General features: G+C 43.2%; 4 protein-coding genes across 7 annotated transcripts; 3 read left to right on the top strand and 1 right to left on the bottom strand.

The window, feature by feature from the left end:
• Nucleotides 1–706: 706 nt before the first annotated feature.
• Nucleotides 707–5,438, top strand: LOC108109466 (torso-like protein). 2 transcript variants are annotated; one of them, XM_017217987.2, is made up of 3 exons: nt 707–812; nt 3,699–3,930; nt 4,350–5,438. In XM_017217987.2, the coding sequence occupies exons 2-3, from the start codon at nt 3,721–3,723 to the stop codon at nt 5,199–5,201; spliced, it is 1,062 nt and encodes a 353-aa protein (XP_017073476.2). In that variant the 5' UTR covers nt 707–812; nt 3,699–3,720; the 3' UTR covers nt 5,202–5,438. The 2 variants fall into 2 exon arrangements, with proteins under 2 accessions (XP_017073476.2, XP_017073477.2); XM_017217988.2 differs by lacking the exon at nt 707–812 and adding an exon at nt 958–1,351.
• Nucleotides 5,439–5,640: 202 nt separating this feature from the next.
• Nucleotides 5,641–6,291, top strand: LOC108109467 (DNA-directed RNA polymerase I subunit RPA12). Its single transcript, XM_017217989.1, has 3 exons — nt 5,641–5,823; nt 5,891–6,113; nt 6,170–6,291. Exons 1-3 carry the CDS (start codon nt 5,706–5,708, stop codon nt 6,192–6,194), a joined length of 366 nt encoding a protein of 121 aa, XP_017073478.1. The 5' UTR covers nt 5,641–5,705; the 3' UTR covers nt 6,195–6,291.
• A 12-nt stretch (nt 6,292–6,303) lies between these two features.
• Nucleotides 6,304–7,504, bottom strand: LOC108109468 (cyclin-dependent kinase 20). Its single transcript, XM_017217990.2, has 4 exons — nt 7,190–7,504; nt 6,752–7,136; nt 6,501–6,651; nt 6,304–6,442 (listed from the first exon to the last, which is right to left on the bottom strand). The coding sequence occupies exons 1-4, from the start codon at nt 7,388–7,390 to the stop codon at nt 6,304–6,306; spliced, it is 876 nt and encodes a 291-aa protein (XP_017073479.1). The 5' UTR covers nt 7,391–7,504.
• A 122-nt stretch (nt 7,505–7,626) lies between these two features.
• LOC108109410 (gamma-aminobutyric acid type B receptor subunit 2) lies at nt 7,627–13,211 on the top strand. Of its 3 annotated transcripts, none has more exons than XM_041819113.1 (13): nt 7,627–7,796; nt 8,202–8,464; nt 8,594–9,075; nt 9,170–9,350; nt 9,420–9,638; nt 9,699–9,994; nt 10,062–10,425; nt 10,485–10,595; nt 10,660–10,884; nt 11,296–11,641; nt 11,706–11,811; nt 11,866–12,347; nt 12,408–13,211. In XM_041819113.1, the coding sequence occupies exons 2-13, from the start codon at nt 8,216–8,218 to the stop codon at nt 13,025–13,027; spliced, it is 3,681 nt and encodes a 1,226-aa protein (XP_041675047.1). In that variant the 5' UTR covers nt 7,627–7,796; nt 8,202–8,215; the 3' UTR covers nt 13,028–13,211. The 3 variants fall into 3 exon arrangements, with proteins under 3 accessions (XP_041675047.1, XP_041675048.1, XP_041675049.1); XM_041819114.1 differs by having other exon boundaries at nt 8,189–8,464; XM_041819115.1 differs by having other exon boundaries at nt 7,628–7,796; nt 11,709–11,811.
• The last annotated feature ends 80 nt before the right edge of the window (nt 13,212–13,291 follow it).

The raw sequence follows: 13,291 nt of genomic DNA, 5'->3' as shown, positions 1-13,291 counted from the left end.
GAAGTCAAGGCAATGTGACAAAGCGGATGCCCTGCAGCCATGGCTTTTTGAGCTACAGATACAGATTCAGATACAGATACAGATACATTTGTATCTTGAGCTTCTAATTGAAACATTACACTCGAAGCACTCAAAGCTTGACCCAAATTTGTTAGCATGTTTTCAAGGTAATGCGAATTTGATACTTTCGTTTTCTGTTTTCCGTTTTTTATCTTGTCCAGCAGCTCACTTTGGGTCTTATTAATTTTGACTTTTTTTCTCTGCTCTTTTTTTTTTTTTTGCCACAGATAAAGTAGCAAAAGTTTTTGATTACTGGCCAGACAGTTCTATGGGTATTACTTGCGCAAGTCTGGCCCGGCAAACTGCAATTATTTCAATCTGCCTCGCTTAGGGAAACCTCCTCTGTCTCCCCTCTCTCATCCACTACAGAATTCTCTTTCTAAAAGACAAAACTGGAAGTTGGCGACGTGCTTAGAAATATTAATAAGCGGAAAAGCTGTCCCTCGAACGGCAGATGTCAACAATAGATATTTGTGCCAGGCCATTAGCATTTGCCATAGCCATTACCGTTGGAGGAGTAGAACTTCTGCTGGCCCCCAGTCATTGAACTGCAATTGTTGCCTGAGCTGCAACATTTATTTACTCGACAGCAGCAACATGTTGCTGGCATGGCGCAACACATATTGCTGCTGCTGCTTTTAGTGGTGCTGCTGCTGATCGGCTTGTTCTCTCCGGCGATCGAGTTTTTGGTAGCCAGTTTCAGTTTGGTTTTGAGTCTGCGCGCTGGAAGTTGTGCTGATCGCGTTTGGAGTGTAAGTGCTGCCGCAAATTCCGGCTTTTAATTGCAATTGAAGGCACGTCGTTGCTGTCGCCGCCGTTCGTTCGGTGTGAGTTTAGATTTTGGTGTGTCTAGTGTTGAGTGTTTAGTGTTCAGGGCACTTGACTATGTGTGCTGTGTGCTGTTTGGTTGTTGAAATCCGCGCCAACGTAATATGATCCCGAGATCTGAATGATCTATATATAGGATTCGTTGCTTATCACTTGAGGGGTGCCAACTGAAACGTGCCGCCGACCCCTGACCCACAAACCATAAAACTCAACAACTGAGCTCTCTCGGACACTCGGTTTTGAACGATGCCAAAGCCTTGTGCAATGGCCCCCGGTATCAGAGCGATAAGGCTAACCAGTGTTAAGCCACTCTAGAGCTGCCGCCTAGTCTCAACATTTCGCATATTTACTCGAATATATATACTCGTAGAATTAGTATCTTACGGCCTGAGCTTCTGCCCAAAAAGTCGCTTTTGGTTGATGGTTACGTCAATTCCAAAACCGCGTTCGAGTTCTCGTGCAGGTAAATAATACTAAACAACGCAACGCAACAAAAATAGCCGCAGCAGCACCAGAAGCAACACCTCGCAGTCAGACAACTTTTGTTTAACACCGCTCAAGGAAACAACGCACACGGACCAAGCATAAAATTAAACGCGATATAAACTGCAGACCTTATGCCCTCACGTCTGTGCCCTTCGTCCGGTGTTTGCTCCAGGCCCAGACCAAGACCACAAAAGAGCTCATGAAATGCGCATAAAGAATCTCCAATTGACTGGGCCGCAGACTATCATGGTGTTAAGCACTGAGAGAAAAGTTGAGCACTAAAAATAATAAGGTTAGAAAGATATGGATATATTTATAGTTGAGCCAACGTTGGCTAAATTTTGCTATAATGCAAATTGCTGAATATTTTTCAGACTGATAGCAGCAATAAAAAAGTCGTAAATATAATATCATTCGTATTAGTAAGAAACAAACAGCATCTTAATCATTAATCTTATTATCATTTATCACTTCTTTTGTTGACTACTCATATCTTGTACTGCTAATAGTCCAGTCAGTGGTATTTCTCTCAGTGCCCAGGGAGTCACAGTTGAACGAGTTGATTTTTAGTTGCCTTTGCTTTAGAGTCCGAGTGCGCGCATTGAATTTTTGATTTAACTCGTCTTCTTCATCTCGAACTCCGGTTCGCGGCTTTTTTTTTGGGTCTTTTGCACAAGGTTATGCGTCCGCTATTGTAAATAAGACCCCCACCAACAAAACTAACTATCATTAAGTCATATAACACATGCCTTTCAAGCGGGACGCGGATTTTGAACCTCAAGTTTGGCAATTGTTCGGCAGTTATTTTCTTTGGTCTTTTCATTAAAGAACTAAGCTCATTAGGGTATTAGATGTTTGCTAGAAGTTGACAACCTTCGAAATCGGATTCTACATCAGAACACACAAGGCAGAAAAATGTTTGAATACTATAAGGCAATTGCAATCTTTGAGGTTCATCTTTGAAGTCAAGTTTAATCGAGCTACTGATTGCAGCTTCTTAGCAAATACATATACTTGTGTTTATAAATTTTGCAAACAAGTATTTCCTGGAATAGCCCAGACGGAGTTAGTATATAATATATATATACATATGCATATCATACATATTTAACAGGGAGACAAATGGCTATTTTCTTTGTTCCATTCAGGGCTAGTTTCATTACGAGCAATTTTCATTCAGTCATTCTTCCTGCTGTTTTTTTGTTTTGTTATTTTTTGTTGCTGCTGCTACTGCTGCTGGACAAGTTTAGCGACGCCTAGATTTTATGGTTCACGTAAATTGTTAACAATTTGAGTGTCATCATATGGCCGTTTGTCTGGCGTTGCGCTTGACTGCTTCGGGGCGACAGGTGTGACTCACGAACGTGGTGGCTGACACCCGGCTAACCTTTATGTTTTTTGTGTTTGTTGCGCGTCAAACACGTCGCTTATAACTGATAACGGCTTAAGTTAAAAGTTGCCTCGCCAACGTAAAAGCCATAATGTTAGAATGGCTTGAGCCAATTACTTTGGCTTCCTTGCCGGCCGTAATCTTTTGGCCAGAAAAAACAATATTGGCGAACGGAATAACCGGTCTTAAGTAGTGGCCAGTGGGCCAAACAAGAAAATCGGTTACGAGGCATGCAAAATATTTTTTGTTTTTAGGAAATAATTTGCAAGTCAAAGTGGCAGCCAAACCAATTTTGATGGCTTTACTTTGTTGGTGTTGTTTTTGTTTTTGTGTTTTTACGGCCAGCCCGAAAGCCTGCGGCTAATTGCAACCACTTAAGGTGATCGGAGCCAGTGCTTCGGCTGCTCATCGCCAGCTGGTGGCCTCTACGGAACCCACTCAGAGCAACTCAACCCGGCTTAACTCGACGCGAGTCGGTCGGTTCAAGTTCAGCGCCACTGAAGGTTCATGGCCAATTAGAGCGCGCTTAAATTATCGCCCGTTTATAGAGTGGAAAACAAACACGGCGGCCCTGCAATTATTATAGCCATATTGTTAACCCCTCTGTGTGGCAAACTACTGCATTGACTTTAAAAATATAAACAAGCAATAGGGGAAGGCCTGTTAAAAAACTTTCCGGTTAAGTCAGAGAGACTAATGAGTTAGTTAAGTGATTTATAGACACAACTATTACTACCTCGGTTTTCCATCGGTTTTCACAATGCAACTAAGAGTCATTTAAATCGTCAGTCATGATTGAATGTAAATTTTCTCTTCTAGTGTATCTAAAACTGAATAATTGTCTAGTAGGATACCAACGAGCTTATGAAGGGCTATAAAAATAAATGGATAACCTTTTATTTACCTCATCTTTTATATTTATTGACCCTTATAGTTCATACCTTGAATGCTGAGCGATGAGGTCGTGGCCTGGCCTTTTCTGGCTGCTGACCCTGGCGCTCCTGGCGGATGGAGGTCGTCGCGAGTCCCAGCTTCGGATTGGCAAGGCCATCAATATCTTCTTGCGTTATGGTTATCTGACCATTTCCATGCGGGTGATACCGCTTAATGAGAACGTGGAACCAGAACGATGGATGTTTAAGGAGCCCACCAAAAATATCTACAGGGTAAGATCTAAGCTACTACTTAATTTAAATATATTACCTCTTGACCCCAATTATCACAAAAACTTTGACTAGACGAAAACTTTTAATAGCGGGCCAAAAGTTGTTATCAATAAAGACTATTTTTAGTTCACTTCCTCTAAATTTTGTCGTATGGACAAACATATTATTTCGAATTTTATAAAAAACAAGATTATTAGCTTAATAAGGCATTGCCGCTCAATTTAACCGAGGTACAATAAGGCATTGCCGCTCAATTTAACCGAGGTACAACATTTATTAACGTTTTAGTTGGAAAACTAATTTTATAATGATGGGCAACTTTTTAATGTTCTTCGGACCTGGTTCTTTTTTACACAACCTTAGCTAATATACTCGTATATGTAATTTTCTATTTTCTAATAAATGTAATTTGATTTTAGAACTTAAGTGGACTGGCAGAGAGCCATGAGGACACAACGCCTGGCATCTTTCATGGAGACTTCCACTTGGAGTTCTGCGAAAATCGGAAGCAATTGTTCCAGGCCTACTTCCGGGATTTTTCTATTGAGCGAATGGACAAACCATGGGAGGCCTTTTCAGGCGGATGGTTTCCAGATAATGCAGCCAAAAAGCTTGGGATTAATACGTCCTATATCCAAGGAGACTACTCGTATGTCTTGGTGAGGGTGGTGCGCTTCAGGGAAACTGGTCGTTTGAAGGCTGAGATCCCAGTGCATCAACAATTGGAACCGGATGTTAGATCAAAAATAGACCAACTGCAAATCGGAAATATAACTTCCGCCGTTCGATTTATGGAAGAAGTGGGCACTCACTATGTAAATTCATACACCACAGGGAATTCACTGTATCAGGTGTTTGTGTACAGCCGGAAGAACTACAGTATGATCAAGGAGCGAATCAAGAGCAAAGGTCTGAATGGGCTGTCTAAGTTGGATCTTTATAACTACTTTGCGCCCTGGTTTGCCGCACATCTCGGCCAGATACGATCGGCTAGTGCCAACGCCACAGTAGAGCGCTGGGCAAGAAGGAAACTGCAATACGAGTACTATGTGGTCAAGTATGTGACCCTTCTCAAGTTGCACGGGAATAGTACTCTGTTGCGATCACTGGACTCGCTGCTGGGCAACGATGCTATCCTGCAGTTGGACCTTAAGTCGCTGAGATCGATCTTCCGGGATGAACCGGAAAAGGAGCGCTGGTATCATGAGGTTCTCGACAACAATATGAAGCTCTGGGAGCTCAACATGCCTCAGAGCCATCCCAGCCGATAGCCGCTTTTACAATTGCATACTGTGCGATATATCTGGCAGCCAAGGATCAAATAGTTCCTAGATGCATAGTTGTAGTTAGGACCTCTAGTGCGTAGTTAAGGTTCTGCCTGTGATAGTTTTAGGTAGTTTAATTGGACCGCAGTACATATCTGACTTGCATTTCAGCTGATTAGACCATAAGATCGCCTTATTGATGTAATAGTTTTTTATACTATAATAATAATGATAAAAGTTGAATAATATTGTGTTATTTATAGGTTACTGGTTAGTTAATGGGTCAGAAAATATTTTAATTTAAATTTGCGTTTAGCCACCCCAGTAACCGGTTTTTACCGTTTCGTCAAAGTTTTCATCCTTACTCATCCAAGACATTCACCATTATGTTTAATAATTTCTAGTATTTTTCTTAGTATCTTGTGGTAAATTTAAATAGTACAGGTACGGTTACATTAATATCGCACGTGCCGCTTATAGTGATTGTTTTTCTCGGATTTCTTTGCTAACATGGATGTTTTTAGCAATTGCGCGGGTTTTTGTCCCTCCTGTGGCTCCATTCTGCCCGAGCTGCAAGTCAAGGGCAATGTGATATGCTACAACTGCAGGAAGGAGTTTCAGCCAGATGGTAAGAGTACAACTACATATACAATTGTTCCAACAATATTCATATGTTTTCTATTTAATTCCCATAGTGTATAGTGGCGAGAAATCAGAATTTACAATCCATTTTAACACCTACGATCCCACCAAGGTGTTCAATAGGACTAAACGTGAGTCGGAGTCATCGGAGGCGGATGGACCCGTCGTAGACAGGAAGTGTCCCAAGTGCAACCACGACAAGATGTCCTACGCAACCCTGCAACTACGATCGGCGGATGAAGGTCAAACGGTGTTCTTCACTTGTCTCAAGTGCAAGTAAGTATCTTCATTTCTATACACTACCTTAATTAATTATTTATTTTCCGTTACAGATTCAAAGAATCGGAAAACTCTTAGATGCTAACAATACTATTGTAAATAATGTTAAAACTAGTGAAAGTAGTCGTGTTCGACGGCCTGGAAAATATAGAATATAAAATATTTACTTATAAAACAGATGTGATATTCAAATGGGACCCACCTCGCTGGCTTTAAGCCGGTTTTTGGGATTGTAAACAACTAGATTTGAGACCAGATTTATTTCCACAGCATGTGTGCAGCTGGGAAATAAGTTGTCCCAATGAATTCCAACGGAATTGGGAAAGCTACGTCAGAATATGGAATATGTTTGATTAAGATATAATGTCAGGAGTCAATACCAACCGTATCTTGCTGTAATCTGGCAGAGAGGTCAACTCCGGCCACTGATTCAGACGTGGGCTCCCCAGAGTACGAATGATAATGGCCAACTGCTCGATATCAGTGGTTCCGGCAAACAAGGGCACTCCTCGTAGCATTTCTGCCATTACGCAGCCTGGATTGTGAGAATGTTATTATTATATATTTACAATTTGTTATTAACTAACAGAAGAAAGTCTCCCGATCAAACTAAGTTAATAAAGTAATTTCATTACCTGCCGCCCACATGTCCACCCCTGTGCCATATTTTTGGCTGCCCCAGAGAATCTCCGGAGCTCGATACCACCTTGTAGACACTTGAGGAGAATAAAGACGAGTCTCTTCTTCGGGAAAGTACAAACGTGCCAGCCCAAAGTCGGCAATCTTGAGCATATCAGTATCACTAATCAGTAAGTTGGCTGGCTTGATGTCCCGGTGCATCAGACCCGCCTCATGGAGATAGGCAATGCCCTTGAACATTTGATGCGCGAACTTTCGCACTTGCTGGCGGCTCAGGGGATTCACTTCGCTCTTCAGGCGATTATACAAGGTGTCAGGCTGGTATTCCAGCACCAAGGAAAGACCAGTCAGGTCGGGATATATGTCAATGATGTTCAAAATCTATGATTAATCTAATGATTAGTGGTTGATGGAGTAACAAAAGTTAAACTTACATATTCCGACTTGCATAGCTGCAGGGTCTTAATTTCCCTTAGAGTATTCAGCGCTATATTCCCGAATTTATTCTTCAGGGCCACCTTTTTGATGGCCACCTCCTTATTACGCTGCAAATCGATGGCCTTAAACACGCAGCCATGGACACCTTCGCCGATTTTCTCGAGCATTTTATAACGACTTGGGGCATAGTCCTCCATTATGGGTACTGACAATTTTCTATTTGGTAATGGGGTCCGAGGTGTTTTGTATTCAATTTTCTATTCGTTTCCTGTAGTCCATGGTAACGGTCACAACAAACGCCGGAGGACCAGCTGACGGTGGAACCACCTGTTGCACGATGTTTACAAACGTTTTGGTTTCGTGGGAATCACGGGGGTTGGAAAGCCTAGGCCAAGGCGGAGCTGTCACAGCTTTCGATTTAAGGACATGCGCACTTCCTTCCTCGAATTCCTCCTGTCAGCCAAGTGTCAAGTCAGGGGGATACATAATTTTTCGGACCCTCGCACTGCAAAAGTTCTTCATTATCCGAGAGTTGAATTAAAATAAGTTTGTAAAATGCCATCGGTAGTGAAATAAAATAAAACTCCAGGACTTACAAAGCTGGTAGGTGCTAGAATGTATAATTAATATAAGTTTTAAGGTAGTGCAACACCTGAGGGAGAGCACAAACGGAGTTTCTTCCGTTGCGTTAACAAGGATACTAAATAATGCAAGGCTCGTTTTAATCATTAAATTGCTTTTTAATTACAAAACGTGCCAGCATTTGTGCTGCAATTTGAAGCAATTCGCCTGCATGGCCTTAGCCTTGCCCCACCTAACCCGTGAAATTGCATGCGAGTCCTCAAAATAACTGGTTGAAGGCATGGAATACACGCCCACTGGGCGCAGCCTTGCCTTGGCAGCCTTGGCTCACCTGTCTAACTCGAACCAACCCAACCACCGCCCACAACTTAGCTCCAAGTTCACGTCCTCGATATGCTTTATTCACAATTTAGAATCGTTTTGCAGCCCACGCGGTCAACATGTCCAGGCATAGTTGGATTCCATTCGTCTGCCTGCTGTTCCTGCTCCTTTGGAGCACCGCCTGGGGCAGGACAGCTAAAAGATCGGATGTCTATATAGCGGGATTCTTCCCTTATGGCGATGGAGTGGAGAATTCCTACACTGGGCGAGGAGTTATGCCTAGTGTTAAGCTTGCTCTGGGCCACGTTAACGAGCATGGAAAAATACTGGCCAACTACAGGTTGCATATGTGGTGGAACGACACTCAGGTGAGTTTGGAGGGATAACTTGAATTTAATTAGAAGAAAAATCTGCCTGTAAAAATGACAAATCAAATAAAATAACTATGATCTTCACATTTTTATAAATTTTCAAAATGATTTCCCCAAAATTTTTAGTGCAATGCTGCTGTGGGCGTAAAGTCCTTCTTCGATATGATGCATTCGGGTCCGAACAAAGTAATGCTCTTTGGAGCGGCATGCACTCATGTGACCGATCCTATTGCCAAGGCCAGCAAGCACTGGCACCTCACCCAACTGAGCTATGCGGATACCCATCCCATGTTCACCAAGGATGCATTCCCCAATTTCTTTCGGGTGGTGCCCTCGGAGAATGCCTTTAATGCGCCACGTTTGGCCCTTCTCAAGGAGTTCAACTGGACGAGGGTGGGCACTGTTTACCAAAATGAACCCCGCTATTCGCTGCCCCACAATCATATGGTGGCTGACTTGGATACCATGGAGGTAGAGGTGGTGGAGACCCAGAGTTTTGTCAACGATGTGGCCGAGTCTCTAAAGAAACTTCGCGAAAAGGATGTGAGGATCATCTTGGGCAACTTCAACGAGCACTTTGCTCGCAAAGCCTTCTGCGAGGCTTACAAGTGAGTGAAATTTCATAGAAATAAAGATTATTAAACATTAAACTGAAAATATGAATATCTTTGCATTTTATCAAATAATATTATTATTTTCTAGATTGGACATGTATGGCAGAGCTTACCAGTGGCTGATTATGGCCACATACTCGACTGATTGGTGGAATGTCACACAGGACAGCGAGTGCAGTGTGGAGGAGATTGCCACAGCCCTGGAAGGTGCCATTCTAGTGGATCTGCTGCCCTTGTCCACCAGTGGTGATATCACTGTGGCTGGTATAGTAAGTATCAGAATTCTCAATAAATTTCTTAAATAATATTTTTAATACCTATTTTTAAATTTCTTGTAGACTGCAGATGAGTATCTTGTGGAATATGATAGACTTCGGGGAACTGAATATTCCCGCTTTCATGGTTATACCTATGATGGAATTTGGGCAGCTGCCCTAGCTATTCAGTATGTGGCTGAAAAGCGCGAGGATCTGCTAACACATTTTGATTATCGAGTTAAGGATTGGGAGAGTGTCTTTCTGGAGGCTCTGAGAAATACGTCCTTTGAGGGTGTGACGGTAAATAAACCTGAATATCGTCTTTCCAAAATTGGAAGCTAAATATATAATATTCCTCAGGGTCCCGTGCGTTTCTATAATAATGAAAGGAAGGCTAACATCCTAATTAATCAGTTCCAGTTGGGACAAATGGAAAAGATAGGCGAATACCACTCACAAAGAGCCCACCTGGATTTAAGTTTGGGGAAACCAGTGAGATGGGTAGGAAAAACTCCTCCCAAAGATCGAACTTTGATCTATATTGAGCACAGCCAGGTCAACCCAACAATTTACATTGTATCGGCTAGTGCATCGGTTATTGGTGTTATTATTGCTACCGTATTTCTGGCCTTTAACATCAAGTATCGGAATCAAAGGTGAGATTTTACAATAGTTTGACGATCTTTTCTTTATTAAATGATCTTAAATTTTATAATACTTCAGGTACATCAAGATGTCCAGTCCGCATCTGAACAACCTCATTATTGTGGGCTGTATGATGACCTATCTTAGCATAATTTTCCTAGGACTGGATACCACTCTAAGCAGTGTGGCAGCTTTTCCTTATATTTGCACAGCGCGAGCATGGATTTTGATGGCTGGGTTCAGCCTGAGCTTTGGAGCCATGTTCTCGAAGACGTGGCGGGTGCATTCGATATTCACCGATCTTAAGCTTAACAAGAAGGTGATCAAGGACTATCAGTTGTTTATGGTTGTAGGAGTGCTGTTGGCCATTGATATAGCCATCATAACCACCTGGCAGATAGCAGATCCCTTTTACCGGGAGACTAAACAATTGGAACCACTGGTGAGTTGATTAATTTTAAATGTTTTTAAGTAAATATTTAAATTTTTTATATTCCACAGCATCATGAGAATATTGATGATGTTTTGGTGATACCCGAAAACGAGTACTGCCAGTCCGAGCACATGACCATATTTGTTAGCATTATTTATGCCTACAAAGGCCTACTATTGGTAAGTAAAAATATAATTATTTTGTTTTAATATTAAACTAAAAAGTTTAATTTCTGTTCTATAGGTCTTTGGAGCCTTTTTGGCCTGGGAAACTCGACATGTTTCCATACCAGCATTGAACGACTCCAAGCATATTGGTTTCTCCGTTTATAATGTGTTCATTACCTGCCTGGCAGGAGCGGCTATATCCCTGGTGCTATCGGATCGCAAGGATTTAGTTTTTGTCTTACTCTCGTTTTTTATCATTTTTTGTACGACAGCCACTTTGTGTTTGGTGTTCGTACCGAAAGTAAGACTGGTAGTAAGGAAGTTTTGTAGTTTTTGTAGCTGTTATATGTTACATATACTCGTGCTAAATGAATGTTGTTTAGGGGCAGTGATATAACGATCAGTTTTAGTTTAGAGCATTCAGACTAATCGGATATCACAGCCCATTGAGCTGATCTTTCAAATACACCTTGATACAGAAACAACATGTACTCGAAATTTCAAAACAGATCCTCAAATGCTATATAACACTACAGACCAACTATAAACTTTAACTATTTAGAAAGCAGCAGCAAGGTTGTAGTTCAAATCTATATCCTCGCTGTTGAAATACTTTAGACTGTCCTATTTCACTGTCCGTAGAGTTGATCCTTCCTAGATGTTGATCCTGTGGTATAATTTTTGGTTAATATTCATGCGAATCGTTTTGCAGTTGGTGGAGCTGAAAAGGAATCCCCAGGGCGTCGTGGACAAGAGAGTGAGGGCCACCTTAAGACCCATGTCCAAGAACGGGCGACGGGACTCCTCGGTCTGCGAACTGGAGCAGCGTCTGCGGGATGTAAAGAACACAAACTGTCGATTCCGAAAGGCTCTGATGGAGAAGGAGAACGAACTGCAGGCCTTGATCCGCAAACTGGGACCCGAGGCACGGAAATGGATCGATGGTGTGACCTGTACAGGTGGCTCTAATGTGGGCAGTGAACTGGAGCCAATCCTAAGCGATGACATTGTCAGGTTATCGGCTCCACCGGTGCGACGCGAAATGCCCAGCACAACAGGTGAGTGGTTAAGATGGAGGGGTCTTCCTAGATATGGTCATGCATTGAGAACCCTTTGTCATAGAAGTTACCGAGATGACGTCCGTGGACAGTGTGACCTCAACCCATGTGGAAATGGATAACTCCTTTGTGTCGGTGCAGTCCACAGCAATGGCACCATCGCTTCCACCGTAAGTTAACTAATTCTTCGTTATATTATATCCTTATTTTTCACTCCTAAACAGCAAAAAGAAAAAACAATCAATTGTGGAGCATCACTCGCATGCCCCTGCTCCCACCATGATGCAGCCCATTCAGCAACAGTTACAACAACATTTGCAACAACATCAGCAAATGCAACAGCAACACCAACAGCAGCAGCAGCAGCAACACCAGCAGATGCAACAGCAGCAACAGCAGCAGCATCACCAGCAGCAACATCACCGCCATCTGGAGAAGAGGAACTCGGTGTCGGCCCAGACTGACGACAATATCGGTAGCATTACCAGCACGGTGGGCAAGCGAAGCACTGGAGATTGTTCTACCATGCGGGAACGACGACAGTCGACTGCTTCGAGACACTATGACAGTGGAAGCCAAACACCCACTGCCCGGCCAAAGTACAGCAGCTCGCACCGGAACTCCTCCACGAACATCTCCACCTCGCAATCGGAGTTGAGCAATATGTGCCCCCACTCGAAGCCCAGCACTCCGGCTGTGATTAAGAGTAAGTCAGAAGACTGAGATTTACTTTTAATACATATTAAAACCCATTTCCCTTTACCAGCTCCCACTGCCTCGGACCATCGCCGCACCAGCATGGGCTCCGCCCTGAAGTCCAACTTCGTGGTGTCGCAGAGTGATCTCTGGGACACGCACACGCTGTCGCACGCCAAGCAGCGCCAGTCGCCGCGCAACTACGCCAGTCCGCAGCGCTGTGCGGAGCACCATGGCGGGCACGGGATGGGCTATGACGCCAATACCATATCGCCCATCCAGCGGTCCGTCTCGGAGAAGAACCGTAACAAACACCGACCGAAGCCGCAAAAGGGAACGGTGTGCCAGAGCGAGACGGACAGCGAACGGGAAAGAGATCCACCGCCCAGCAGTCAGCCATGCAATCAGCCGCGAAAGGTCAGCAGGAGTTCCAATATCCAGCATGCCGCCCACCATCACAGTTCGCCAAATGTGGCGCCGGACAAGCAAAGGAACAGGCAGCGTGGCAAACAGGAAAGCAGTATCTATGGGGCCAGCAGCGAAACGGAACTCCTCGAAGGCGAAACGGCCATTCTACCCATCTTCCGGAAACTCCTTACCGAGAAGAGTCCCAACTATCGGGGCCGGAGTGCCGTTGGCCAGAGCTGTCCGAATATATCCATTAAATGCGATATCGTCGAGTACTTGTAGGCGGCGCGAGGGATATACATTATGTAGTCGAACTCCTATTGTTAGATCCAGTTGCAGTGTAAAGATTACCTTTGTTTTTTCTCGTTATGCATCTACATACTATGTGAGGCAGGACACACACCATTTAGAGAACTAGTAGCAATGACATGAGATAGTTGAGAAATAAATTACAATTTAAATTAATCATATATCTGTCTGTGTTTCGATTTTACAAAAGGGTATCTTAAAAGTCCAAAACCACTTTTAAAGCCTGCAAGTTAGTAC

The sequence above is a fragment of the Drosophila eugracilis genome, unplaced genomic scaffold (assembly GCF_018153835.1).
Source record: "Drosophila eugracilis isolate 14026-0451.02 unplaced genomic scaffold, ASM1815383v1 contig_47, whole genome shotgun sequence".
Lineage (NCBI taxonomy): Eukaryota > Metazoa > Arthropoda > Insecta > Diptera > Drosophilidae > Drosophila > Drosophila eugracilis.
This window is presented reverse-complemented; position numbering and strand designations above follow the sequence as displayed.

Coding starts and splice junctions, on each gene's coding strand:
- LOC108109466 (XM_017217987.2), top strand. CDS start 3,721: ATGAGGTCGTGGCCTGGCCTTTTCTGGCTGCTGACCCTGGCGCTCCTG. Junction 3,931..4,349: donor CCACCAAAAATATCTACAGG/GTAAGATCTAAG, acceptor ATTTGATTTTAG/AACTTAAGTGGACTGGCAGA.
- LOC108109467 (XM_017217989.1), top strand. CDS start 5,706: ATGGATGTTTTTAGCAATTGCGCGGGTTTTTGTCCCTCCTGTGGCTCC. Junction 5,824..5,890: donor GAAGGAGTTTCAGCCAGATG/GTAAGAGTACAA, acceptor TAATTCCCATAG/TGTATAGTGGCGAGAAATCA. Junction 6,114..6,169: donor TTCACTTGTCTCAAGTGCAA/GTAAGTATCTTC, acceptor TTTCCGTTACAG/ATTCAAAGAATCGGAAAACT.
- LOC108109468 (XM_017217990.2), bottom strand. CDS start 7,390: ATGGAGGACTATGCCCCAAGTCGTTATAAAATGCTCGAGAAAATCGGC. Junction 6,652..6,751: donor GGTGGACATGTGGGCGGCAG/GTAATGAAATTA, acceptor CTCACAATCCAG/GCTGCGTAATGGCAGAAATG. Junction 6,443..6,500: donor CCAGATTACAGCAAGATACG/GTTGGTATTGAC, acceptor ATTCTGACGTAG/CTTTCCCAATTCCGTTGGAA.
- LOC108109410 (XM_041819113.1), top strand. CDS start 8,216: ATGTCCAGGCATAGTTGGATTCCATTCGTCTGCCTGCTGTTCCTGCTC. Junction 9,639..9,698: donor CGTCCTTTGAGGGTGTGACG/GTAAATAAACCT, acceptor AATATTCCTCAG/GGTCCCGTGCGTTTCTATAA. Junction 11,812..11,865: donor ATGGCACCATCGCTTCCACC/GTAAGTTAACTA, acceptor ACTCCTAAACAG/CAAAAAGAAAAAACAATCAA.